This window comes from Pongo abelii, chromosome 18, assembly GCF_028885655.2.
Source record: "Pongo abelii isolate AG06213 chromosome 18, NHGRI_mPonAbe1-v2.0_pri, whole genome shotgun sequence".
In the NCBI taxonomy this organism is placed as follows: domain Eukaryota; kingdom Metazoa; phylum Chordata; class Mammalia; order Primates; family Hominidae; genus Pongo; species Pongo abelii.
Genome location: NC_072003.2, coordinates 72,798,023 through 72,825,047, shown reverse-complemented (window position 1 = coordinate 72,825,047; position 27,025 = coordinate 72,798,023). Strand labels below are relative to the sequence as shown.

At 41.0% G+C, this 27,025-nt stretch overlaps 1 protein-coding gene across 3 annotated transcripts in view; it reads right to left on the bottom strand.

Annotated features, from left to right (window-relative positions):
• HYDIN (HYDIN axonemal central pair apparatus protein) overlaps window positions 1-27,025 on the bottom strand; it is a 438,909-nt gene that overhangs the window by 212,675 nt on the left and 199,209 nt on the right. For all 3 annotated transcript variants that reach the window (XM_024234010.3, XM_054534089.2, XM_054534091.2), the window contains exons 19-23: window positions 17,321-17,559; window positions 13,368-13,641; window positions 11,084-11,227; window positions 5,876-6,019; window positions 3,828-4,141 (exon numbers count right to left, since the gene is read on the bottom strand). In XM_024234010.3, coding sequence (XP_024089778.2) covers window positions 3,828-4,141; window positions 5,876-6,019; window positions 11,084-11,227; window positions 13,368-13,641; window positions 17,321-17,559 — 1,115 coding nt within the window. The remainder of the gene's footprint in view (window positions 1-3,827; window positions 4,142-5,875; window positions 6,020-11,083; window positions 11,228-13,367; window positions 13,642-17,320; window positions 17,560-27,025) is intronic.

Sequence of the window (27,025 nt, the reverse complement as noted above, 5' to 3'; positions counted from 1 at the left end):
CCACCCAGTGAGGTCTGCCCACCGGCCACGCTGACGTACCCTCCGCCAACATCATGGTAGGAGCATGTCATTTGCTCTCCAGCATCGATTCTCCCTCTGTTAGTTTTTGTTTGGTGACCCCATTCCCACCCCCTCCAGTCCATCTGGTTCTGAGATCATGATCCACAGCCTTTGGTGGGGGGCATGTGGCCAGGTCAACCATGATGAGTGCGTCACCCTCCCCTGACAGTGACTGATGAGGAGTGGGGACAGAAATGTGACTCAGTTAGTTTGATCAGAGAGAATCTCCTGGAAGCTGTGGGAGAAAGACCTCATATTGTTTTCCAGTGGATCGGAGTGTAAAAGGACATGGACCCAGCAGTGCTGGCAGCCACTGGGTGATTAGGAGAGAAAAGCTAATTTGGGAATGAGGTTAACACAAGAAACTGAGCAGAGCTGAGAGACAGAGAACCTGGCTCCAATGATGACATTGTATGATCCTTGCTTTAAGCCAGGCCAGAAGCCAAAGCGAATCTGGAATTTTGAGTTGTGAAAACCAATGAATTTCCTTTCCTTTAATTTTTGCTTAGGGTCAGGTTTTCAATGACTTGCAACAGAGTGAACCCATGAATTCTAACTAATAGATACATTCTATTCCTGTTACTCAGAATGTCTCCCGGCCTCTCCATCTGGAACATTTAACTGTGGCTCCTCAATGCAGCCTTTTCTGACTTCTCTGGGCATAGGCCTCCCACCCACAGAGCCCAGCATGGCCACATGTCCACTTTGGTACACGTCTGCTTTCTCCACCAGCCTGAGGACAAGGGTCACGTCTTGTTCACTTTTATATTGCTGATTCCTCAATATGTGGCTCACAATAATCACTTATCAAATGTTTTCTGACCGACTCTCTGATTGAGTAAATGAATGAACAAACAAGTTATAAGCAGAGGCTCAATATTAAGAGATAGGAAGATGCTGAAGAAAGAGGAAAACGGTTAAATAAATGCTTAAACCAATGAAAAATTAAATGTATCATCTTCGGTAGTGGCCAAGTACATTTTCAAAAGTTCATCACTTTAATTATGAAAGTAGCCTTTCGAAAATAAAAAAATAAATGAAGCATGTCCTTGCTCCCAGATGGAATAAACTCATTTAGCTATGTTACATCAGAATCACTTCACAAAATCTGGTATTTGAAGTGCATTAGGTCGGGTTGGCTGATTTTTCCATAATTATATTAAATGTTCACCATCTACAGAATTTCATTCCAAACCCAAACAATCCCTGGCACTTAATGAGCAGACTCCAATGCTCAGGCCCAGGACTGGCTGCCGGCTTCAATGCTTCACTAGGTCATCGTTAGATGTCTACGGAAAACATTCAGAGCGAGCCATCGTTACCGTGGTAACAAGTGCAGGAGAGAAGAGGGTGACTGTCATACATAAGATGAGGATTATGGACAGGAAGCACTGACAAGCCCCTAAGGAAACAACACGAGGTTTCCTCAGTTAAGAATGGCTGTCCAATATTCACATGCCAACAACTGAGTGTCACAACATCCAATAAGGAAATATACAAAGCCCATTAGTTCTAGTTGCCAACAAAGAAGAAAATGCAGCAATCGCTGCCTCCCACTATTTTATAATTATGTGTATGTCTATACATATACATAAATGAACCAGAACAGAAACCCACTGAAATATGTAAAACAGGCAACATGGAGCTCAGTGCTGCACATACTCAATGTAGGGTCCTACTCAGTCTGTGCTTTGAGTTTGAAATGCTTTTCAAGAAAATTCTGCAGCAACAAAACCAAAAGTAAACAAGTATGACCACATCAAACTAAAAAGCTTCTGCACAGCAAAGGAAAGAACAGAGTGAAAATTCAACCTATGGAAAGGGAGAAAATATTTGCAAACCATATATCTGATAAGGGGTTAATCTCCAAAATATATAAGAACTCCAACTCAATAGCAAAAAACCACTAATACCTAATTTAAAAATGGGCTAAGGACTTAAATAGACATTTCTCCAGAGAAGATCTACAAATGACAACAGGTATAGAAAAGATGCTCAATGTCATTAAATATCAGGGAAATTCAAATAAAAACCCCAATGAGATATCACCTCATACCTGTTAGGACAGCTGTTACTAAAGAAACAATAGACAACAAGTGTTGGTGAGGATGCAGAGAAACTGAAACCCTGGTGCACTGTTACCGGGAATGCAAAATGGTGCAGCCACTATGAAAAACAGTATGGAAGTTCCTTAAAAAATTAAAAATAAAACTACCATGTGATTCTGCAATCCCACTTTTGGGTATTTATCCAAGAATTGAAATCAGAATCTCAAAGTGATATTAGCACTCTCATGTTCATTGCAGCAATATTCACAATAGCCAAGATGTAGAAAAAAGCTAAATGTCCATCAACAGGTGGATGGATAAAGAAAATTTGTTATATACGTACAAGGGGCTAGAATTTTGTTCAAACTTAAAAAAGAAGGAAATTCTGCAATATGTAATGACATGGATGAACCTCGAGGACATTATGCTCAATGAAATAAGCCAGTCACAGGAAGATACTGCATGATATGGTTTGGCTCTCTGTCCTCATCCAAATCTCATCTCAAAATGTGTTTCCCACATGCTGAGGGAGGGACCTGATGAGAAGTGATTGGATCATGCAGGTGGTTTCCCCCATGCTGTTCTCGTGATTGCGAGTGAGTTCTCATGAGATCTGATGGTTTAAAAGTGTTTGGCAGGGCTGGGTACGGTGGCCCACACCTGTAATCCCAGCACCTTGGGAGGCTGAGGTGGGCGGATTACCTGAGGTCAAAAGTTCAAGACCAGCCTGGCCAACATGGTGAAATCCCATCTCTGCTAAAAATACAAAAAAAAAAAAAAAAAAAAAAAAAAAATTGCCAGGCATGGTGGCAGGCACCTGTAATCCCAGCTACTTGGGAGGCTGAGGCAGGGGAATCGCTTGAACCTGGGAGGCAGAGGTTGCAGTGAGCCCAGATAGCGCCATTGCACTCCAGCCTGGGCGACAAGAGCGAAACTCTGTCCAAAAAAAAAAAAAAAAAAGTGTTTGGCAATTCCCCTCTCACTTGCTGTCTCTCCTGCCATCAGGAAAGATATGCCTTGCTTCTCCTTCACCTTCTGCCATGATTGTAAATTTCCTGAGGCCTCCTCAGCTATGTAGAACTGTGAGTCAATTAAAACTTTTTTCTTCATAAATTACTCATTCTCAGGCAGTTCTTTATAACAGTGTGAAAAAAGACTAATATACTGCATGATTCCACTTATATGAGGTAGCTAAAATAGTTAAATTAATAAAATCAAAGAGTAGAATGGTGGTTGTGGGGGCTGGGGAGAAAGGAGAATGGGCAACAGGCATAAAGTTTCAGTGCAGCAAGATAAGTTCTAGAAATCTGGTTTACTTATAGTCAAAATACTGTATTGTACACTTAAAAATTTGTTAAGTTGTATATATATTACCACAACAAAATAATAATTTTAAAAATTCTACAAAGACTTTATTTTTTAGTGATGAATTTCTAATGATCTTATCACTAGACTCAAAATTAAACTGGGCTTATGGATATTGCTTTGTTAATTCAGTGGTGATTGGAACTTTCAAAGATGTTTTATCTATGTTTCCTGTTAGGAAATCGAGGATGGATCGTGATTTTAAGCTCCTTGTTAATTCTGTCAATAATTAGTGGTCAAAACGGAAAATATTTATGAATGGCCAGTACATGGAATACAGAAAACCCCGTGAAAAGCCTGAAAGAGAAAACAAATGAAAAGCAGAGTTCTGTGAGAGTTCTGCGCTGGGGGTACCTTATCTGATTTTCCTCATCATTCACCAAGAAGAACCAGCGAAACTTCACAACCAACGGGCTGCAGTTGGTGATGGTAACGTAGCGAATGAGCTCAGTATCGTTCAGGATGCAGCCAAAATCCAGCTCCATTGTCTCAAAGCTGAGGTTGGGGTAATGCACTTCTCCACGCAGGTCCAGCCTGTCTATCTGAGGGTGTTCCACATACTTAATTGCTAGAATTTCTTCTGCCACCCAGTTGTTCAGATCGTTTCTGTAGGAGGGGTCAAACTTGATCAGCAGGTTTTTTTCTTCATCAATTTCCAGTTTAATAGGCTACAAACAAGATAATGGGGAAATTACTAACTTTTGTACTATGCATTTCCACCCTGGTACATGAAACAGGACAGCCAGGTATTTACACATACACATTACATGTATTTATGCACATACAGATACACGCGTATTTACGCACACACATATAAACACACATATTAGTATGAAAAACATACATATACACATTCATACGTAAACAGCTAGTGCATCTAAGTATAGACACTTATGTATATGGATACACATTTTATTAGTTGAAAATGAAAGCAAGGAAAATAGAATTATTTAAAGGAAGAGATTTTGATAAGTGTTGTGTGGGATTATAAGAATTGAGGAGTTGTAAAGGAAAAGTCTACAATGGATAACTATTATAAAATATTCTTAACCAAAAATAAATTTGGTTGTGAAATGCCCTTAGGCAAGTGGGAAAAATTCTTTGCTTAAGAAATTTTTAAAAGGATTTTCTAAAGTACTGGGGGGTGGGGGTGGGGGTGGGGGTGGGGGGGCTCTGTAGAGAGTGACCCAGAAAGGGACAGATTAGGTAATTTAATTTCTTTTCTAATGTCAGCAATCCTAACTTTTAAGCACAGTGTCATCCACTTTCTGCTGTTTTCAATTCAACTTAAAATGACAGTCCAGAGCTGAACAGCGTTTGTTCAGTACATTTTATTTGTTCTTTTCTGTCTTTGATTCCAATCCCTATGTGTTCCTTGATGCCAGTGTCTGCAGTAACACCTTCCCGTAGAAAGGCTGGCTATGAGTTGGCTTTTTTAGGCATTGCTCAATTCCCACATTTAATGGGCATGAAAGCCACCTCGTGGTTTTGCAGCAAGTGCCCTAAGGCAGTTGGGAAGAATGGACACAGGAATGAATCTGTTTTCAGTACACCTCATCTTTCCACTGGGCTTAAACGATTCTGGTATTTAACTGTGCATTTAATGACATGATTAGAAGGTTTCGGTTGATAAAGCCACTCACCTGATTCAACAGTCAGAGAGAGAGTAGTGACTCTTCAGCACTGGCCTAATCCCAGCTGAAAGCCAGGCCAGCCACCTGGCCTTTGATCTTACCACTGGCACAAGGGGCTGGGCTTAAGTTAGGACCCACCCTTGTAGATCACGGCATCTGTAGCACTCGGTATCACCATGCTTGGTGATGAAATGTTTTGAAGATTGACTTAACTTTTTTTTTTTCCGGAAAATGACATTATTGTTTTGTAGAAATGATACAAAAATTCACATTATATATAAAAGCACAAAGAAGAAACGAGAAATTTATCCCAAATTTCACAATACATTATTTCTCAGAGTTATCATTTGGTAGATGTTAGTCCAGATGTGAGAGAGGAATAAGAAGATTTTACAAAAATGGAATTAGACTACGTTGTTTTCTAAAAAACATCATGTTTGGATTTTTTCTCAAAAAAAACTTGAAGAAATGTTTCATATACAAGGGATATTAATTCCTAAGATTAAAGGCTTTGGAGCCAGAGTAGTTAGGTCCAAATCCTGGTTCTGCCACTTACTAGCTGAGAGACCTTGGGCAAAATACTGGGCCTCAGTTTCTCCATCTGATTTACCACTCATTTTAAATTTTCTGTTGTATTCCCTGTTTGCTTCCTGGATCCTTTACATCTTTCTGAGCTGAAGTTGGGTGGTGTATTGTTACTCTTCTCTTCCTTTATCACACCCCGCCCCACCCCAGACAGCTTGCCAGAACAGCCCCCTATTAAGGTACCTCAGGAGTTGCCGGCAGCAGGGATTTATCAGTCTCACATATAAAGAAGGGTCCAGATGTTGACAGCAACAAGTTCACGGGCAGGGTAGAAATGTTCTTTATGGCCAAGGGCTGGTAATCAGGTTTCAGGATACTGTTAGGTTTCTGCAAAAACAGAAAAAGAGGAAACAAATCAACTTATGGTAAATACAGTAAGTTTCTAGCAACAAGTTTCAGGTTCATTGTTTAGAACAAATTTAGCGATCTTTCTCTTTCTTTCTGTGTGTGTGTATATATATGCATATATATGTAGATGTATATATACATTTTTCTCCATTGTAGAACTTTAGATTAATCATGTGGAGGCTGGGCACAGAGGCTCACGCCTGTAATCCCAGCACTTTGGGAGGCCGAGGCTGGTGGATTACTTGAGGTCAGGAGTTTGAGACCAGCCTGGCCAACATGGTAAAACCCCATCTCTACTAAAAATACAAAAATTAGCCAGTCATGGTGGCGGACACCTGTAATCCCAGCTACTCGGGAGGCTGAGGCATGAGGATCACTTGAACCCAGGAGGCGGAGGTTGCACTGAGCCGAGATCACACCACTGCACTCCAGCCTGGGCAATAGAGTGGGACTCAGTCTCAAGGAAAAAAAAAAAAGATAAATCATGTGGAATGATGTATAGTGGACTACTGAAAAGTGGACCTACATAACCCAGACAACACACATTAGATTTTTTTACCCCCTTGGTGACTAATTGAGAAAACCTACAGAAGCCATGCTTCTAGATAGAACTATTATTATAGGGCCTTCCACAGTGTCATAAGACAAAGTCTAAAAAGTTAGTTATATCTTATGCATAAATATAGCTATCATTATAATGAATAAAACATTTTTCCCTTGTATAATATTTTTCCAGGCTTAAAATACCCGACTTGCATATATCTTGTTATACTGACAAATGATCAGACCTATTTCCTGTAAACTTTTCCTGATAATACCAGGAGAGTTGATTTAGAAGTATCTTTTTACTCTGTTAGATACATTAGATTTAATTTTTCTTTTTTTTTTTTTTTTGAGACAGTCTTGCTCTGTCACCCAGGCTGGAGTGCAGTGGTGTGATCTCAGCTCACTGCAACCTCTGCCTCCCAAGTACAAGTGATTCTCTTGCCTCAGCCTCCCAAGTAGCTGGGATTACAGGCACGTGCCACCATGCCCAGCTAATTTTTGTATTTTTTGTAGAGATGAGGTTTCACTATGTTGGCCAGGATGGTCTCGATCTCTTGACCTCATGATCCACCCGCCTCACCCTCCCAAAGTGCTGGGATTACAAGTGTGGGCCACCGCGCCCGGCCCAGATTTAAATTTTCAACTAGAGAAGGCATTGGAAATGAATCTCGAGTTAAGAGTTTCCGGCCAGACTGGATTTTTCTCATTCTGATGTTGGGGCCCACATTATTTCTTGTATTCCCTAAAAAGAGGGTTCTTTAGTATCATCAGGGGGTGACCAGGAGCCTCAATCTTTGGCCTCCAAAAAGAACCTCCTTCCAATCATCCCCTGGGTCTTCCGACAACTCTAGCCTGTCTTTCCTAGGCCTCCTTGTATTCATTTGCCTTTTCTCTTTGTGCCAATATCAGGTAAGTCCTCCTAATTTCATACTTTGACATGACTCTGTCTTCCAGTTCTATGCCTAGCAGAGTCTTCCTTCCATTGGGTTCCTGGGTGAGCTCAGGTGACCAATGTCCCTTGGCTCGAGCCTCATGCCTTGGTTGTACTCTATGAGTCTCCCTGTGCACTGCCAGGGTGACTTTAGTGGTTAGGTCTGGCATTTACCATGAGATACCAGCCTTTGTTTCCCTCCCTCTAATATGGGGTAGCACGGAAGCAGACTCACCTTGCCTCTGCGGGTTGTACACTATGGTTTAGGGAAGGATGAAGCAGTACTCTGGGCCCTACTAAGGCTGCATGGAGAACTGTCCACCCAGTGACCTTCCCTGAAGGCTGCTGTGTCACTGCAGATGGCTTTGAAGTACAGAAGCCACACTTGGTTGGTTTTGGCAAGAAGCCATTTAGAGGCTACTGATGAGAAGGAGTCAAGCACAGAGAGACCATTCTATTTTAAAATGACCCCTTATCTTTGAGTTGTTCGTCTCCCCAAATATCAGCAGACAGAATGTGCTGCTGGAACTTCATGAAGAAAAGTGGTTGCTAGTTTCAACTGACCTTTTCAATCCCACAGAGATGTGGTTTCATCTCCGTGGCTTATGAATGGTACGATAGTTATAAAGTAGACCAAATCTGAGGAAACAGCTATAGGAAAATTCTTCCCATAGACAGGGTTGGTATCATTATATTCTAATGTACCAAATCAGATGCACTGCCCTTGAGCTGAAAACAGGGAGACAGAACAGATAATTGGATGTTATACAATTAAATCTGAATACTGAGACCTAACAAGTCTCTTGCATATGCTGGGTAATGAAGTTGCATTTCTTCATTGTCCCTGATGTGGATTAAATGTGAGCAGGAAATGAAAATGAAAAATACAGTAACAGGACAGATTTCAAACTTTTCATCTTTGTGGGGAAGGAGAGAAGGGTGGAAAAAAATAAGCAGGGAACTGTAGCTCAATTCACTTTTTGATTGAATAAGAAGTTACCGCCATATTCCAAATATGTGCATATTTTAATCTAGTAATAAATCCAAACAGTAGACATTTAAATAAAAACATGCCCACCCCACCCCCCTGCAAAAGGCATAAGGATATAAAGAGAAGAAAAAGAGCACTACCCACACATTTTTATTAGTGTTTATGGGCTTAGAGAAATCTAATAAGAAACTAGGCTGCATATTTAACATATATTACATCTTGCCCAGAATAGCTATTCAATAAATATTCACTGAGTTTTCTTCCAATAATGGCATTCAGGGAAAATACAATGCCACCAACTTCAGTGCAGCTGTTGCCAATAAATATCTTTCCTGATTACTTAAAAATGAAGAATTTAAAATGGAACAATAAAGCTTAATAACTGTAGCAGGAACTCTTGTCGTATTTTCCTTTTACATGTCTCATGGAGCTTCTTGGCTTTGGGTTTAGCTTGGGTTTCAGTGATGGGAAGCTAAACTAACAACGTCCACCTTCCCCACTCATCTATTAAGCCAAGCCATGGTTATTTTATTTTATTTTATTTTATTTTATTTTAAGTCCTGGGATACATGTGCAGAAAGTGCAGGTTTGTTATATGGCTATACATGTGCCATGGTGGTTTGCTGCACCTATCAACCGATCATCTAGGTTTTAAGCCCCACATGCATTAGGTATTTGTCCTAATGCTCTCCCTCCCCTTGCCCCTGACCCCACGACAGGCCCCAGTGTGTGATGTTCCCCTCCCTGTGTCCACGTATTCTCACTGTTCAACTCTCACTTATGAGTGAGAACACGCAGTGTTTGGTTTTCTGTTCCTGTGTAAGTTTCCTGAGACTGATAAGCCATGGTCTTTGCTGTATCTTTTCTGCCTTATATATTGTAGGTGACCAATACACCTGCTGAAAAGTTACTTGTTGATTTGAATTGAACTTGTACCTCTCACCTCTCCTGCTGGACCACAAGCTCCTTTTTTCATCTCCTAGCAGAACATCTTTCCCATGGTGATAATCAATAGATACTAATTTGTTTTAATGAACAAAATATGATGGAATCCACTACCAAAATAAATGGTCTTGAACATTCTTCTGCAAACCTCCAGGTAATGAAAGGAACCCCAGTTGATTCCTCATGACTGGTTAGGCACTGCCACACCCAGTGTTTTTGTGTGACAGCAAAGATCACACTGTGGGGCAGTGACTTACTTAATGCTTGGTCTCCCCAGCAGGCTGTGAAATTTATCAGGGAGGACTGTTCTCACTGTTGTATCTCTAGCCCCCAACACTGTGCCTAGCACATGATAGGCCTTAATAAACATTCCATTCAGCGGCCAGCATGATGGTTTCAGTGAATCTGACCATGTCACTCTCTTCCTGGAAGCCCTCCAATGGCCATCCAGAACAAAACCCAAAGTTCAGATAATGCCTTCCAGGCAGACTGCACGTCTCCAGATGGACTTTTGCCATGCTTGGCACATTCTCTCTCCAAGGTGGCCTTTCCTAACTCCGGCCCTTTGTGTGAGCTATTCCCTCTGCCTACAATTCTCTCCCCCTCCCTTGTCACCAGACTGGCTTCTATATTTACTTGGAGTCTCAACTTGAGGCACTTGCTCAAGAAAGCCATCCATGACCACATGGATGAACAAGATCATGTCTCCTAATACATGCCCTCCCAGCACCTTGCACCTCTTCTTAATAGCAACGTTTATAATGGTGACTTCAACAATTAAATTTTAATAATTTGTTTAAAGTCAACCAGCTTAGCTTTGGTTATGTTTGTCTGGTTCACTAGATTTCCAGTGCCAGCTCAATCCCCAACTCAGAACAGACATTCCTTACAAGTCTGCAATGGTAATTGATTCTGGATGGAAGCCCATCTAGGGGCAGGTGAAGCCTATTGTGATCTCACCTCCACCCCACCTCTTCACTCTCCTGACCCCCGCCCTGAGCAGCAGCCACCTACCTTCTCTCCCTGTCCCCTGACTCTGACATTCACTGTCTGCCCTTACATAGAGCCATTTAAGTTAAAGAGTGTGAATCTAATACTTTAAGTTGATTATTCTCCAGCTTAACCTGTATCTCAGTTTCCTTGTGTGCATCACGGGAATGATAACAGAACCTGCTGCATATGGTTGTTGTGAGGGACTACTGGATAATTGTATGAAATGAACATGGTTCCATGTCTAGCACATACTAATCAATCAGTGGTAGATATTCTTACTGATAATTATAATTATCGATAATTCTACTCCAATCATTCCTCTGCCTTGAGTTTATTTCACCTGGTTAAAGTAAGATGATTGACTAAAATGCATATTCAGTGCACTGGAATACCACTTCCTTAGGTCTTAGACATCAGGAATGACGGAAATAGAATTTCCACAGCAACTTACATGTCAAAGGACTGTAGGTTTAGATTCAGAATTTTTAGTTGAATGTGTACTGGCCTCTGAAGCTTAAAAAACATAGGCTGAGTAATGGGTGGAAAAGGATGCCCATTAATTTAGCTTTCAAAATGAAAATGTAAACATGCTGACCCTAGTCGGAGCACCCAGCCCTTGCCAGCACACCTCACTGACCTTCTCCAGTCGGTAGATGAGCTGCTTGGTGGAGAGCTGGATGAGAGGCGCAACGAACTCACAGGTGATGTTCACAGCCATCACCAAGCTCTTCCCCTTCTGTGCCCCAATGATGGCGTGGCACACCAGCTTCTCTTTCACTATCTGCCAATGAGATAAGCCAGCATTTGGGAACAACTATAACTTAATACTTACTCAGAATACTTATTTACCCACTGAGAGAAAATGGATTTCCGACTACCTGCCTGGGGACACAAGGAAGTGCACACTTTTCTGAATAGCACGTTTCAGGGACTGCTCTGTCACGATTATGTTTTTGTTAGTTAAACATGGCTTTGATGGATTCTGTATTTATTTCTGACTGCCCTGAGGCAGTTGATTTACATTCAGTTCTATATACATATGTATAGTTATATTAAAATTTATTATGCATTAGGAGCTGTGTTGGGTGCTGGGAGTAAAAACATTGATGAACAAGACAGATAAAATCTTTCATGGGGCTTATAGTTCAAAGGTAGTTATATGATTTCTTAATAAACTGTTGAAAACTGCAGTTGGAAAATTTTTGCCTTTTTCTTTCTTTTTTTTTTTTTCAGATGGAGTTTGCTCCTGTTGCCCAGGCTGGAGTGCAATGGTGCAATCTCAGCGCACTGCAACCTCTGCCTCCCCGGTTCAAGCGATTCTCCTGCCTCAGCCTCCCAAGTAGCTGGGATTACAGGCATGTGCCACCACACCCGGCCAATTTTGTATTTTTAGTAGACACGGGGTTTCTCCATGTTGGTCAGGCTGGTCTCGAACTCCCAACCTCAGGTGACCCACCCACCTCGGCCTCCCAAAGTGCTGGGATTACAGGCGTGAGCCACTGCGCCCGGCCAAATTTTTGCCTTTTATACTTAAACATTTAAAAATCATGCATTAGGAATTAATATTTCTTTGGACTCAAAAAGCCTAGATTTTTATAAAGCAGAAAGGATCAAAAGTGAATTTGCAGCATGAATAGGTTATATTGAAGAGTGCTCAGGTTAGGGATGTTAATGCATTCCAGTCTCTTCTCAATTATGTAGCATGATTTAGAAGAACATTTGGGGACGCTTTTAGTAAAGCTTAAGCTGAGTTTAGTCCCCCAGCAGCTAAGAATTAATGCCTTCAAAAATATGGACAACTCTGGATAACCACATTATAAATATGCTCTTCCAACAGCTGTCAGTGTCTTGAGATAAGGGCCTGTGTTCTATTCATCTTTGCATCCTCAGTGCCTAGCACAGTATTTGTCACATGGTATACACACAATAAAAGTTGGCTGATCATCTGAATAACAGAGAGAAGGAACACATTAACACATTACCTTTTCCACAATGAGAGATAAACCCCCTTTTTTTTGAACTGAGGATGCGTTTTACCTGAAAATGCTCTGTGAAGAAATAATCTAATGAAATAAAGTGGAATCTGTGACCTTAGAGAAGCTAAGCAAGGGACTAGCTTTCCAGCTATGTCTACTGGGAGACAAAGTTCTTTTTGCTTCCTATTTAATGTGGGGAAAAGTCAGTATCGCCTCCAAATTTGGCGACACAAGCAGGATCTTAAGCAAGCATCATTTCTCATCTACAAGGTCTGCATTTTGTCGGGAGGGAGAGACTCTTCAGTGACTTTGAAAGCCTTTCCTTTAGTTTTTTAATGATTTCCACACTCTGTGAGAGAATAGGGATAAAGAAACACACATGATTTGGATCTACTGAAATGTTTTACGTAGAGTGTATGGAGATCACGTAAATAAAAGCAGGGAATCAGAGTTGCTGAAGATAAATGTGGCTCTTTTATTAATGCATAAAAAGAAGATGTTTTGAAATGTGAGTTGTAGTCAGGCTGGAAAGAAAGGAACAGGGATGTCCCAATACCTGAATAGGAGAGGCGGCCCAGAGTGTCGCTATAAACACCCTTTTTGAATGAATATTAAATTAATCCTGCTAAGTGTTAATAGGAGAATTTGCTTTGACTAAAAACTGGATGTTTTTCTACCAGAGACTTGCTGGCTGGTCACTGTGGACCCTGGGCATGAGAACCTCCTTTAAGACTGGGTTCACAGTAGCTATAGAAACAAATCGAAGACTGAGCAGAGCTGCACCCTGAAAGCGACGGATGCTACCATGGTAACTCAGGACTGTACACAATCCTTGAGAAACCATATCCTTCCTCGGATAAATGTCAAGGGACTTTCCTAAGAAATAGATATAGTAGAGATTTATTTAGGGAAAAACAATAGCTTCCAAATGTGCTGTCCCCTTACCCTGGGAGTAGCAGAATAGCCTTCGAGTATCACATCGATTGCCTGGCCTGGGTACAGCTCCATGCTGGCGGGGTGGAGATGAAACACGGGGCTCTGTGGATTCCTGGGCTCCTGAGAGCCACTGGGCTGGGGTCGGACACGAACATGTCCCTTCTTAACCTGGCCCTTCTTACTCAGCTTGGGCTGGGGTCGGAAGCTATCATTCATCCAGAACAACTGTTGGATCCGACGTCCCTTGTTGATCAACTTAAAGTGGTAATAATGGGTATCCAGGCTGGAAAAGATGAGGCAGGTGTTGAGAGGATTCCATGCAGGGATGTTCTGTTCAGCTCTACACCCTTGGGATTTACTCTTCTGGAAGTATTTAAAACAGTGAACAACAATATAAGACTTTTCTTTTTTAAATGTAGGAAGACTAAGTCACGATGCCACTAGGAACTAACACAGTGTTGGCATCACCAGGTAAGGGGCTGTGGAAAATCTCCACTCCCGGTAAGTCTTCCCCAGCAGGCCCCACACACTGCAGGACACACATAGTTCATGTGAAAAGCAATCCCATTTAGAAAAATAGCTCTGAGGAGTGAAAGGAAAGCAAAATACCTACTGGAGGAGAAGCAAGTTTCAAGCTGTGCTGAGAAAATTACTAGTGACTGAGTGGAATGTCCCATAATGATGGGCTCAATTTGAAGGAAGCTTTGAAGAAAAATCATGCATATTCTCTAAGCTTTAACAGAGGCCAGGGGGACTGCAATGGGCCAGAACACCACCAGGGTTGGTCACCCATCTCAGACTAATGTGCTTTAAAGATGTTGCAATTTCATGTATTCATTTGTTCATCATGCATTCATATATTCCACAAATATTTACTAAGAATGTCCCAATTGCCTGGCTATTTGCTAAAAAAAAAACCTGGGATTTCTAAGATCTTGGATATGGTTCAAATGTGTTTTTGTTTGTTTGGGATTTTTTTTTTTTTTTCCCCACAGGCTTACTTTAAAATATTTTCTTAGGGAAAAACTCATCTCGGGACTGTTTTTTATTTTTTAAATTTTACTAGGCTTTGAGATTTCATTCCATCTGTTCCTCCTTAGGAAATTACATCATGCCTGGTAAGTTGAACCATGAAATAAATAATCAGAAGGAATATTTGCTAGTTGTCAGGTATAACCATTTCTATCTATATATGTTGTGAATCTGTGTCCACAGGGCACGCTCAAGGGAGCTTCTTTACTTGGTAGTTTATGGCTAACAGTAGGCTTTTGGGGGGAAATAATAAACAACATATATTGTTTATAAAAACCATATACTGTTTATAAAAAACACATACTGTTTATAAAGACTAGGCAGGATGTCTGTTACTTATTCACAGTATATCTTTCAATCATTACAGCAATCCAGTCATGATAAGTATATTTACTATCATTTTATAGATCAAGAAATGGAAGCTCTGAAAACCTAAGGGAGTTGTCTAAAAATATGCCATTAGAAGCAGCAGCATATGGCTATTTCTTTAGACCAGAGGTTGGCAAACTTTTTCTTTAAAGGGCTAAATAACAAATATTTTAGGCTTTTTGGGCCACATGGTCTCTGTAACAGCTACTCAACTTTCCCTTGTAGTGTAAAAGCAGCCATAGACAATACGTTAAGAAATGGGCATGGCTGTGTTCTGATAAAACTTTATTTACAAAAGCAGGCAGAGGGTTGTAGTTTACCCAACCCTGCTTTTGACAATTCTTCTGGAGACTGCGGGCATAGTGATTTTATGTCAAAAAGTTTAGGCAGAGGGCAAATTAGCAACTAAAAGCTACAGTTTGCTTTTATATTCATAGAAAACTGTTAGCTAACCCTCCAATTCCATATGTCAGAATATCCTTCGAAGGCTACTTGACACTATTTGTAGATTTAAAAGAACATGTAATTAGGTCTGGTTTGCCATGTATTGTTTTCTACAATTATATTTGAGTGCACGAAAAGAAATTTGAAACTAGAAGCACTGGTATGCAATGACAAACTACCCTCGCTTACGGCCAGTAGACAGGCAGAGAGGACGATCCTTATATTTAGTTGACTTGAAAAATATAATTGGATACTTGTCTAAAAGCATGCAATTCAACCATGTGACTTGCTTTTTACTTAATTTTCTACTAGTTTATGGTATTTTCAATCAAGTCTCATATTTTGTAGATGGAGCAGAGGGAAGGATTTTGGGGAGGGCTCCTAACTGATTAATGTCAGTCACATCTCCAAGCACAGCATATATGACTTGATTTCAGGGCCTGTGAGCCCAGAAGGCAGGGGGAATACCTTCTGAGATCTGTTCACAGTACTGCAACAGATAAGTTCAAATTCAGCTGGCCCCCAAGAGCCAACTAGTGATAGCGACATGACTCTCCTGAGGAATCAAGAATTAATCCCCACACATACCCTCTACACTTAGCACTCAAACCTCATATATATATTTATTTATTTAATTTGAGATGGAGTCTTGCTCTGTTGCCCATGCTGGAGTTGCAGTGGTGTGATCCTGGTTCACTGTAGCCTCAACCTCCCAGGTACAAGCAATCCTCTCACCTCAGCCTCCCAGATAGGTAGGATAACAGGCATGTGCCATCATGCGAGGCTAATTTTTTTATTTTGTAGAGATGGGGGGTCTCCTTATGTTGCCCAGGCTGGTCTCCAATTCCTGGGCTCAAGCAATCCTCCCACCTCAGCCTCCCAAAGTAAAGTGCTGGGATCATAGGCATGAACCACTGCTCCCAGCCCAAACCTTATATATGTGTGTGTATACATATATATGTGTGTATGTTTATGTATATGTGTGTGTGTTGTTCTTCTTTTCTTTCTTTCTTTTTTTTTTTTTTTAAGACAGGGTCTCACTCTGTCACCCAGGCTGGAGTGCAGTGGTGCAACCTTGGCTCACTGCAACCTCTGCCTCTTGGGCTCAAGTGATTCTCCCACCTCAGCCTCCTGAGTAGCTGGGACTACACACACCCGCCACCACGCCCAGAATTTTTTGTACTTTTGTAGAGATGGGGTTTTACCATGTTGTCCAGGCTGGTCTTGAATTCCTGAGCTCAAGTGATCCTCCTGCCTTGGCCTCCCAAAGTGCTAGGATTATAGGTGTGGGCTACTGTGCCTGGCCCAAACCTGATTTTTATATCCACATTTAGATTGTTCTGCTCAGAGGTGTCTATACTGTACCACAGCTTATTTAAATATTTAGACCCTCTAACTTTCCCTGGGTAATCAGGTAAAGCTAATGGAAACCATCTCAGTTGTTGGTGCTATGGGAGTCAAGTAGAGCACATAAGCTTTGAAAAAGCTGCTGGCGGCCGGGCGCGGTGGCTCATGCCTGTAATCCCAGCATTTTGGGAGGCCGAGGCAGGCGGATCATGAGGTCAGGAGATCAAGACCATCCTGGCTAACACGGTGAAACTCCATCTCTATTAAAAATACAAAAAGTTAGCCAGGCATGGTGGTGGGCATCTGTAGTCCCAGCTACTTGGGAGGCTGAGGCAGGAGAATGGTGTGAACCCGGGAGGCGGAGCTTGCAGTGAGCCCAGATCCTAGGTATGTTCTGCTTAGGTTACCACTAAGCTGTATCTGTATTTTCTACATTTGTGGAGAGGGATTAACAGTGTATTGGAATCAAAGAGGAGAAATTACGGTTGAGAGCCTAAATTAATCACAGAGTAGCCAGTCTGAGAGAAGAATGCATTTCCTACAAACCATATTCTTCTCGCACATAGAGGGAGAATGCAACCAAGTTATGGCTAGAAAATGTCTTCTTGTTGCTGACATACACATCAGGAGGCAGAAGAGTGAGGATGGGAAAGGAGAGGGACTGAGGTGGCTAGTTTTAATTACTTAAAATAATTTTCTAAAGTAGAGGTGATGCTCAGCATATGCAACGTATGTGATATCTATAAAAATTGGTCCACGGATTTCCTTACCTAAAATGTGCCCCCAAATTGAGTTCTGGAGCAAAGGGCTTATCTGAAACAATAGTGGAACCAATTCCAGAAGCCTGAACAGGAATCCGATAGGTACTGCTATTTTCAATGTCCAAAATGACACAGTCTTTGAATGTCAGTATGTCATTCAGGTTGGCGGTCAGTGCCAGTTGAACATCAGTTTCTGGAGGAACCATGCCTTCATTGGGTTCAATCGTCCAAAGGGATTTTTTGTGTGCCTGCAACACAAGAGTACAAGTTAACAGGGAAGATATTCTTGGCTTTTCATTCTATAGATGTCAAAGCCCTCTACACTTCAAATGGGTGGCATTGTGGAATTCAACATCAGAGACAAACATTATTTTTTGAATTAAAGCAGCTGGATGTTTGTTGGTTTTCCTTTTTTTCAAAAAGCAATCTGATTCTGAAGAGCAAACCTACGATTTTACTTTTGAATGCCCTGTGAAGATTCTTTACATCTCTTTCCCAAGATAACAGTCCAATTCTCCAACAAGCTTGTAATTATTATCTGCTATAATCTCCAGATTCTGAGATACCAACAGAAGGCACAATATTCTTTATGGAGTTTGAAATTTTCATTTATTCTTATTTATTTTTCCTTTGTTTTTGTTTTTTTGGAGTTTGAAATTTTTAAAAGAAATGTTTTCAAATGCAAAATTTCTAGTGTTATAGTGAGGATGAACCAATTTCATTAATAAATACAATATAAGAAATCATCTGGATTTCTACTAATTTATAATAATTAAATAATTAGCCTCATCAGAATTTCATTAGCTAAAATTGCAAACTTATTTTGAAACACAGACGTGTTGCTTAACGACAGGGACACATTCTGAGAAATGTGTCATTAGGTGATTTTGTTGCTGTGTGAACACTGTAGAGCGAGACAGTGGAGCCTACTACCCACCTAGGCTATATGGTATAACCTGTTGCTCCTAGGCTGAAAACCCATGCAGCATGTTTCTGTACTGAATGCTGTAGGCAACTATAACACAGTAGTATTTGTATTTCTCAACACATCTCTGTTTCTGAGCCTCATCTGCATTTTCTGTTTGTTGTTTTCTGTGCTTCATTTTTGATGCTTTCTTTTGAGCTCTCTTCCAGTTCACTAGCTCTCTCTTCACCTATGTGTAATATGCTATTAAACACATCTTTTCTCTCCTTAATTTTGATTTCTGTATTTTTGAATTCAGGTGTTGGTATTTTCGATTTTTATAAGGTTTTCATCTTTTGAGAACTTTTATAATTCTGACTATGACATTCAACTTATTAGCTACTACTAATAATAATTAGGGACCACTCCTCCTAGCCCCTCCAAGTCTTCTACAAATTTAATGAGCAAATTGTTTTTGGACTTTTCAAGTAAATATAACAAATACATATTCAATGGCTCTGAGGTCCAGGTGTTGTGGGAAATACATAAACACCCCAAGGAGCTGACAGCAATGACATTAGTGAGACCAATATTTCAACAACAAAAATGGAATTCAGAAGGAGGCCAGAGTGAAACTGCTTCAGGGGAATCTAAAGAACATGAGCAAAGGATGTTGAAACCCTTTGAATGTCTGACAAATGTACCACACACATTTCCTTTTCCCTCCAAATATGAAATTGGGCTTAATTATCAGGTGATGTGATTCCTAATCATATTGCACTATATTATTAATACTACTAAAATTCTAATTTGTTTAATTGCCTATATAAACAATTACCTCAAAGTTAATAAAAAGCATCAAAGAAAAAACATCCTTTTGAATGAGGTCATGTCCTTTGCAGGGACATAGATGGAGCTGGAAGCCATTATCCCCAGCAAACAAACACAGGAACATAAAACCAAACACTACATGTTCTCACTCATAAGTGGGAGCTGAACAATGAAAACACATGGACACAGGGAGGGGAACATCACACACCAGGGCGTGTCAGGGGTCGGGGGGCAGGGGGGTGGAGAGCATCAGGAAAAATAGCTAATGCATGCTGGGTTTAATACTTAGATGGTGGGTTGATAGGTGCAGCAAACTACCATGGCACACGTTTACCTATGTAACAAACCTGCACATCCTGCACATGTACCCTAGAACTTAAAATAAAATAAATCATTTCCTCATTTTGATTGCTTTGTCATTTAGATCAATTATGAAAGTACTGTTTTATTTTGGGAAAGACATTACTCAGAAGTACTTATGTGGATTAATCTTTATAGAAAATATTTAGTTATTACCAATACACACTGAGAAAAAGCTGCAAAAGAAGAGATGTGGAGAGTATTTAGATGCTTCCAGGATAATAACTGAGAGGAAAAGCCACACTCTCCAGTTCATCAGAAAAGAGTTTGATTATTCCTTCATGAATCTTCCTTGTGAATCTCCCAGGAAGCTTCATGAAGCTCCCTGAGTTTGGTACAGCAGAAGAAGCCCTCCAAAGTAATGCATACAGTAGAAAACAATGGATTTGAAAACAAATGCAAATTTTACTATTCGAGCGGGACTCTAGAGGACATTCCAGTTTAAGATTATCCTTCTTTCATTTAATTCTATGATATACTTCTTCTAGCAAAAGGAGAAAAAAGAGAAATGTAAAAACACATGTAGCTCTATGGGGGCTCAGGTACAATGGACTGGAAACCCCCTGACAAACTTAGGTCAGAGTTGCACTGATGATCTCTGTAAGTGACATAAATGTACATTGCAGATTGCAGGCAAGAGTTAGATATTTCAGCCAGGCAGAATCTCACAGGGTGACAGTGCCTTGGAATGTCACCAAAATCCTGGTCTGGTGCCACTGCAGATTAAAAATATAGTTTCAGTCAGTGGGCCCGATGGTCACTCTCTTAGGAATAGGCTCACAGGTACTTAAATAAGGAAAATCTAATATTTAAAGCAAAATGTCAATTTCCCAACTTATAATTGAGGACAAATGTAAGACAGACCAGAAAGCTAGTTACATTTCTTCCTGGTTTGAAAATCTACATGGGAAATAAGCAAATTGCATTTTAAAATTTAAATGAATTAAATAAAGGAAAGAAGAACATTTATCAACGTTTTAAATTGTATATAAATGAGGATGTAGATGAATGATGAGAAAATTTTAATTTTTGGTATTAATGGAAACTATAGATATAACTCTAAGTCAAGAGTCTTATTATTACTCATAATCTTCAAATATGGAAAATCCCAAAGAGACACAGAAATAGAAAAAAAAACAATTAAACATTAAATACCACACTAGATAAAGTAGGACCTGGATGGAGATGTTTGTATCATTGTCTGTATTCAAAGGATGCACATGAAAAAAATGCTGAATCTTGCAAGACTCAACTATTTTTCAAAATTTTCTCAATAACTTTCTTACTCGTAGTAACTTGGTTCTAGCAGAGTACTAAAATAATCAGAAAACAGTAAACAAAGTCTCTGTCTCTCCAGAGCATTAATCTGTATTTGTTTATAATTTTGTATTAAAATATTAGTAAAAGATAATAATCCTATTAAATTTAATTTTCAGGACTGTAGCTCAATTATTACTGCCAAGAGAAACTATAAGGATTGAATGTTACAATGTTCTATCCATACTTAGGTTCAAAGAAATAATTTCTGATGCATCTTCCTAATTTATCAAAAGAAACATTTTAAGTCTCAAAGTGACAACACTAAAATCCTCTAACACATTAATCATAGAAAATGACATAAAATATGTTCTAAAAGAGCTATAAGTGCAAATTCAATTTTCTATAGACATTTTAAAATGGATCAAGGTAGCTTCATTTCATCTTGAATTTATATTACAGTAGATAGGAATCTTTGACTTTTATCATTTTCAGTTGGCATACACAATCAAAGCAATACATGGAAATGGATTTCTCATGCTTGAGTAACCAGACCTTCTCCTTTCTTAGAACTGTTTTCCCTACTTGCTGTTTTGAAATTCTAGGCTATTATTTTAGATAAGTTTATGGTAGCTGTTGTAACAGAAAGACCCCTGATGCTCAATGGCTTTATACAACAGAAGCTTATTTCGGGTCCACATGAATTCCAATTGGTGACAGGTGTGAGGATGGGCTTCTATTCCATTTAGTCATTCAAGGATCTCTACTAAACAGATTCTGACATATTTAACTCTTGGTTTCTAAGATATCCATATTGACATCCAGCTGGCCAGTAAGAGAAGAAAGAGAAAGGAGGGTTGTGTGCTAGGATTTTATGCACCATGCCTGGAAGTGGTGCACATCACTTCTGTTCACTTCCACTGGCCAGAACTGAGTCAATGCAGCCTAACCCCAATGGAGGCTGGGAAATGTAGTCTAGCCCTGGGTCTACAGTAAAGAGAGATGAGTGTGCTGAGCTGCTAGCTGCTCTCTGTCAAAGTTTCCTTGTTGGTTCACTTTACTGCCACATCCTCATATCTTCCCCCAACTCTCACAGATCTCAGATTTTGAAAGGTGAAGAGCTTACTCCATCAGAATACAGATCCTATGGGAATTGCCTTTCAGATCCTATGGGAACTGCAGGCTTAGAGTTCACATTCATCTGCTTTTAGGACAAATGGAGGGGCAGCTAGAGAGAAACTAAGAAAGTTCTGGGCAAGAAGATCTCACTTTGTTGACCCTTCTTCCCAAATTGGTGGCCTGTTAGCATCCTACATAGCTTTGCTCATTTATGAGACTCAGTTTACAATGAAAACATAAATCAATGCCATTTTTGTCCTTTTATCGAAAAGCAAAATGCCTCGCAGAGAGAGAGAGTACTGTCAATGTCATCTTTCCTATTCCAATCATTTGTTTTCCTCCTCTAGCTGGTAGCACAGGCCAATCCTCTGTTCACGATGAAGTGAGGGTGTCATCAGCATAAGTGCTCTTTCAAGTCAGGGGACATTAGTTTTCAATGGATGTGTACCATTTCTCTTCTGTTTCCTGCTGACACAGGTTGGCTCTTCTGGAAAGACCTGAAGTTGTTCTTCAGGGCTGAATTGGTGAGTTTTCTGATGAAGCTTATTAATCAATGCTTGGCATAAAACCAGACAGCAAAATATATCATAGAATGCAAGACAAACACACATTAAAGTGCCAGATGCTAAGGCACCGGACTGCTCTTACCTTACACAAGTCAGCCTTGAAACTACTCTATCATCCTTGTGTCTCTTTGGTGGTTGACTTTTAGGGCTATCCTTTGCTTTTAGGGAGGGCTTGGTCAGTGTGATATTTCCTGTTATTAAATGGAAAATTTGACTAAAAAAGGAAAGGACGAATGATAATCATCATAGCTATGGAGGGCATTTTTAACTCTTTCAGAACCACAATAAGGAAAAATAGTAGCTGATGGAAATAGGGTGGGAGGGAGGGTGCTGAAGGAAAGGGATGCGGGTTTGAGTCCCTGTTCTGCTGCTTTCCAGCTGTGGAACTTTGGGAATGTCTCCTAACTATGTACGCCTGGTCTCAGGTTTCTCATCTGTGGCTCAGGATATTGACTGTACCTTCCATATAGAGCTGTGGGGACGGATGAGTGAGAGAGTGAAGGTAAAATCTCGCACAATGTTGGGCACAAAGCAAGTCCTCAAGAACGAAAGCTATCGTCATCATTTTCCCCAAATCTGAAATGCCCCACGTGACATACAATTATCAGCTCAAAACAGAAAACAAAGATGGAAGCTAAGGAAGCATTTAACATACAAGACTCTTGCCAGAAAAGGAGAGGCTGTGGGGTTGTGATAGGAAAAATTCTAAGTTGGCCCCCAAGATCTCCACCTCTTGGAGCACGATTATCTTCCCCCAGTTACTTAGTCAAACACAAATCCAGGTGTTGCTGTGAAGGGATTTAGCACATGTAGGTAAGGTCCCAAATCAGTTGACTTTAAGATAGGGAGATTATCCTCAGCGGTCGTGACTTAACCAGACTATACTCTTCCTGGTGAAAAGACTCCAAGCATAGAGGGCCTATGGGAGGGGCCACATGGCAAGGAACAGTGGCTCCAAAGTGGCTGGGAGCAGTCCCTGACTGAGGGCCACCAAAAAAACTGAGGGACTCTGTCATTCAACTGCAAGGAAAAAAAGTCTGCCAATGACCTGGGGGGCCCAGTAGTGGATCTTTCCCTCACCAAGACTCCCGAAAGGAATGCAGCTTGGCTAAGCTTGATCTCAGCCTCTTGAGATCCTAAGGAGAGAATCCAGCCTGACTATGGCTGGACCCCTTACCCACGAAAACTGAGATCATAAGTTAGCATTGCCTTAAGCCGCTATATTTGTGATAATTTGTTACCCAGCAAGAGAAACCTAATACAGGGTTCCATCTATTTGTTCCAAAGATGATAAAAAATGAGCCTTCCTAAGCTTTCCATGAAAATGTCAGCCATAGCTGCCTTTGCTTTTTCTGCGATCTGGGGCTAGAAAGCCAGAGTCGTTTGAGCAGCTCGTAAACAACATGTACAAGAGGTATGTGCATGCCTGCAGGGAATATGACTGTGTGAAAGATGGAATATTTGCGATCTTTTGCAATTCAGAATTCCATGACCACTGGTGATGAGTGTTAAGCCCTCCCCTCTGAGGTTTCATATATCTAAAGATAACATTTGCCTTTTATTTGACAATAGGGCAGCAGCACACTTATGCAGTGCTCAGCTTCCAAGGTAAAGCAGCCAGAGCTTTATAGGTTTCCTTATTGTGTGTTTAATATTTGCCATGAAAGGCAGAAGTGAACACCATTGTTTGCACATGTCACCTCAACAATCACCGGGAGTGTGGCTAATAACTAGGAAGCTTGAAGAAAATAGCACTGTGCACTTTTCTTCCAAATAACTCATTTGCCAATTGAAATCTGCAAGAATCTCCTTCCATGAAATAAAGAGAGCAAATAACAATAGGAAGCAATGTGCAGAGTGAGGGATTTCTTTGGAGTTACACTATTATCTCAGCAGATGACCAGCACTATGTGGAACAAGAACAATGAAGGGTCACCAAGGCATTTCTCATTTTTTAAAAAAATTTCTTTTGAGAAGAAGTCTCACTCTGTCACCCAGGCTGGAGTGCAGTGGCACCATCTCGGACCACTGCAACCTCTGCCTCCTGGGTCCAAGCAATTCTCCTGACTCAGCCTCCAGAGTAGCTGGGATTACACGCATGTGCCACCATGCCTGGCTTATTTTTATATTTTTTTGTAGGGACAGGGTTTCATCATGTTGGCCAGGCTGATCTCTAACTCCTGACCTCAAGTAAACTGCCCGTCTCAGTCTCCCAAAGTGCTGGGATTACAGGCCCTTTCTCCTTTTTGTGTTCTAAATGGGGCCTCTGGTCATATAGTTATTTTCCCTGAAGTGAGTCACTTTGCTGCTTAAGAGAGTTAACTGAAAATTAGGAGATGAGATGCAGAAGAAATGGTGTAGAGCTTTACACAGGAGGCAATTTAAGGTCATAATCAGAAGTGTGGGCTTGAGAGTCTCATGACCTGGTAGTCAACTATGGACTCTGCCATTCATAGCCAAGTGACCTTGCACTAATTTTAAAATCTAGGTTTCGGTTTCCTTTTATGTTAAATGTTAACTTGAAGATAAAATAAAAGGGTGCTAAGCATCTAGCACCTCGTCTATCATAGATTACATGCTCAGTCAGTGGTGATCGTTACTAACGTTATTTTCCAAACTTCCCATCCAGTTCTCCTTCCTGCTGGTACCCTCCCCAGTCTACACTGCTGACAATGATAGGGACTGGGGGCAGAGGAATTCTAGAAAAGGGTGGGTCCCTGGCGAAACCCTACCTTTAAGATGAAAAGCCAGAACCTGTGGCCCAAAGTGAGAACTTATATCCCTGTTTTCCCACTTGAATGTTGCCTTTCCCTTAACCACCCATGGCCCCACCCCATGCCCCAGCCTGTGCCTATAAAGACTCCAGACTCAGCCAGCAGAGAGGAGAAGCAGCTGGATGTTGGGGATTATAGAGGGGACAGCTTGATGGCATAACTTCGGAGAAGAAGACAGCTGCAGATGGCTGGACTTCAGGGGAAGATCACCTACCTGCCTCATCTCCTTTTCAGCTCCCTTTCCCCCTGAGAGCCACTTTCATCGGCAATTAAATCTCCCACATTTATCATCCTTAAATTTGTTCATCTGACCTCATTTTTCCTGGCTGCAGGACAAAAGCTCAGGATCCCTGAGTGCAGATACAAAAGGCTGTCACGCTGGCCCTTTGCCCTTGTTGGCAGAGGGCAGCTGCCCCATGCGACAAGGCAAAGGACCCACTGAGCTGTTAACACCTAAGGTGTCCACAGACGGCAGAACTAAAAAGCACTGTAACACACCCTCTGGGGCTTCAGGGATTGCAGGCACCACTCCCCTACCCCCCACCACCCCCAAGATGCTGCCACAGGGCTTGCATGTAGTTTGCTCCTGCTGGCACCCAGGAGTGCTCACTCTGGCTCCTGCACCCACTCACCTGTGCACAGTGGGTCCCAGAAGTGGAGTTTGTTCTTGCTGGTGCCGATGCGGTTGGCTGGTTTTAGCACTCATGCATTCCAGTTCCCACCTCATTCGCATGCATGCTCCCTCCCGCAAGGTGTTGAGAGCAGCAGCTGAGTAAAGGAGACACTCCCTTCTCGAGTCCCATGAAGTGGTCAGGGAAATATCCTGCTTCAACACGTTTATCGTTCAGTGATCTGATCCTGCTGCTCTCCTGCTGGGGATTCTGCATGGTTCTCCAGTGTCTGGATCAGAGGCACTGAGTCTTTTTATCCTCTTTGAGAAAGCCATGGAACCCCTTCATCAAAAAATGCACATACACCCCCCCCGACACACACAACTTTACATACAAGTTCCAGAGCTCAGGGACCCCACTTTTTTCTGTTTGATCCATACATGGACTCACTTTTTGTATCTGGGGAATCCATCATTTTGTGTGAATCTTGGTAGGAGGTAGGCTCTCACTGACATTTGAGAAGTCACCCAGACTCTCTGCAAACATGGCGGCCCACAATCCAGACTGGTGCACCAGATGAGCTTCTGGTCTGGAGGATCTACTCCCAAATCTTCGTAAGAGGGCCCCACTGCATTTTCTAGGCTTAGTTTCCAGGACACCAGGTCATTTACTTTTCCCAAGTGTCCCAAGCATCATCTGCATTTAAATATGCTGCTCTCAGAAAGTATATCCCCATTTCTCTGCTTTTTTTCTCCTTGGCCTTCAAGTCTCCACTCTAATGTTCTGACCCATGAAAAACTTAAAGTTGACAGAAGAATGAATCACGTCCTCCTCTGCGCTTCACATTATAACCCAGCTGTATTGTTTGTATATTTGTTTCTTTTATGAGATTATAAACTCTTTGAAGAAGGAAACCATTCTATTTACCCTTTATCTCTCCCCTTAGTACCAGGTATAGGAAAAGGGCTCAAAAGTAGTATTTATTTGTTGGTCAGTAAATATACGGAAGGTTTCCAGCCTCACCAGTAAGCCAAATAAACACAAACTTAAATAACAATAAAATATTTTTTCATCTGTCTGACTTGGCCAAAAAATCCACAAAAATGTTAGCAAGAATCTAGGAGTGATATTTTTCAACACTGTTACGGTGTAGGATATAAATTGTACAAATTCTCTGGGAAAGAATTCGCAAGATGTATCAAGACTTTTAGTTACATACCTGTCATTTGACCCAGCAACTGCATTTCTAGAAATTTAGTCAAAGAAAACAGTTACAGATGTCAGCAAAATTA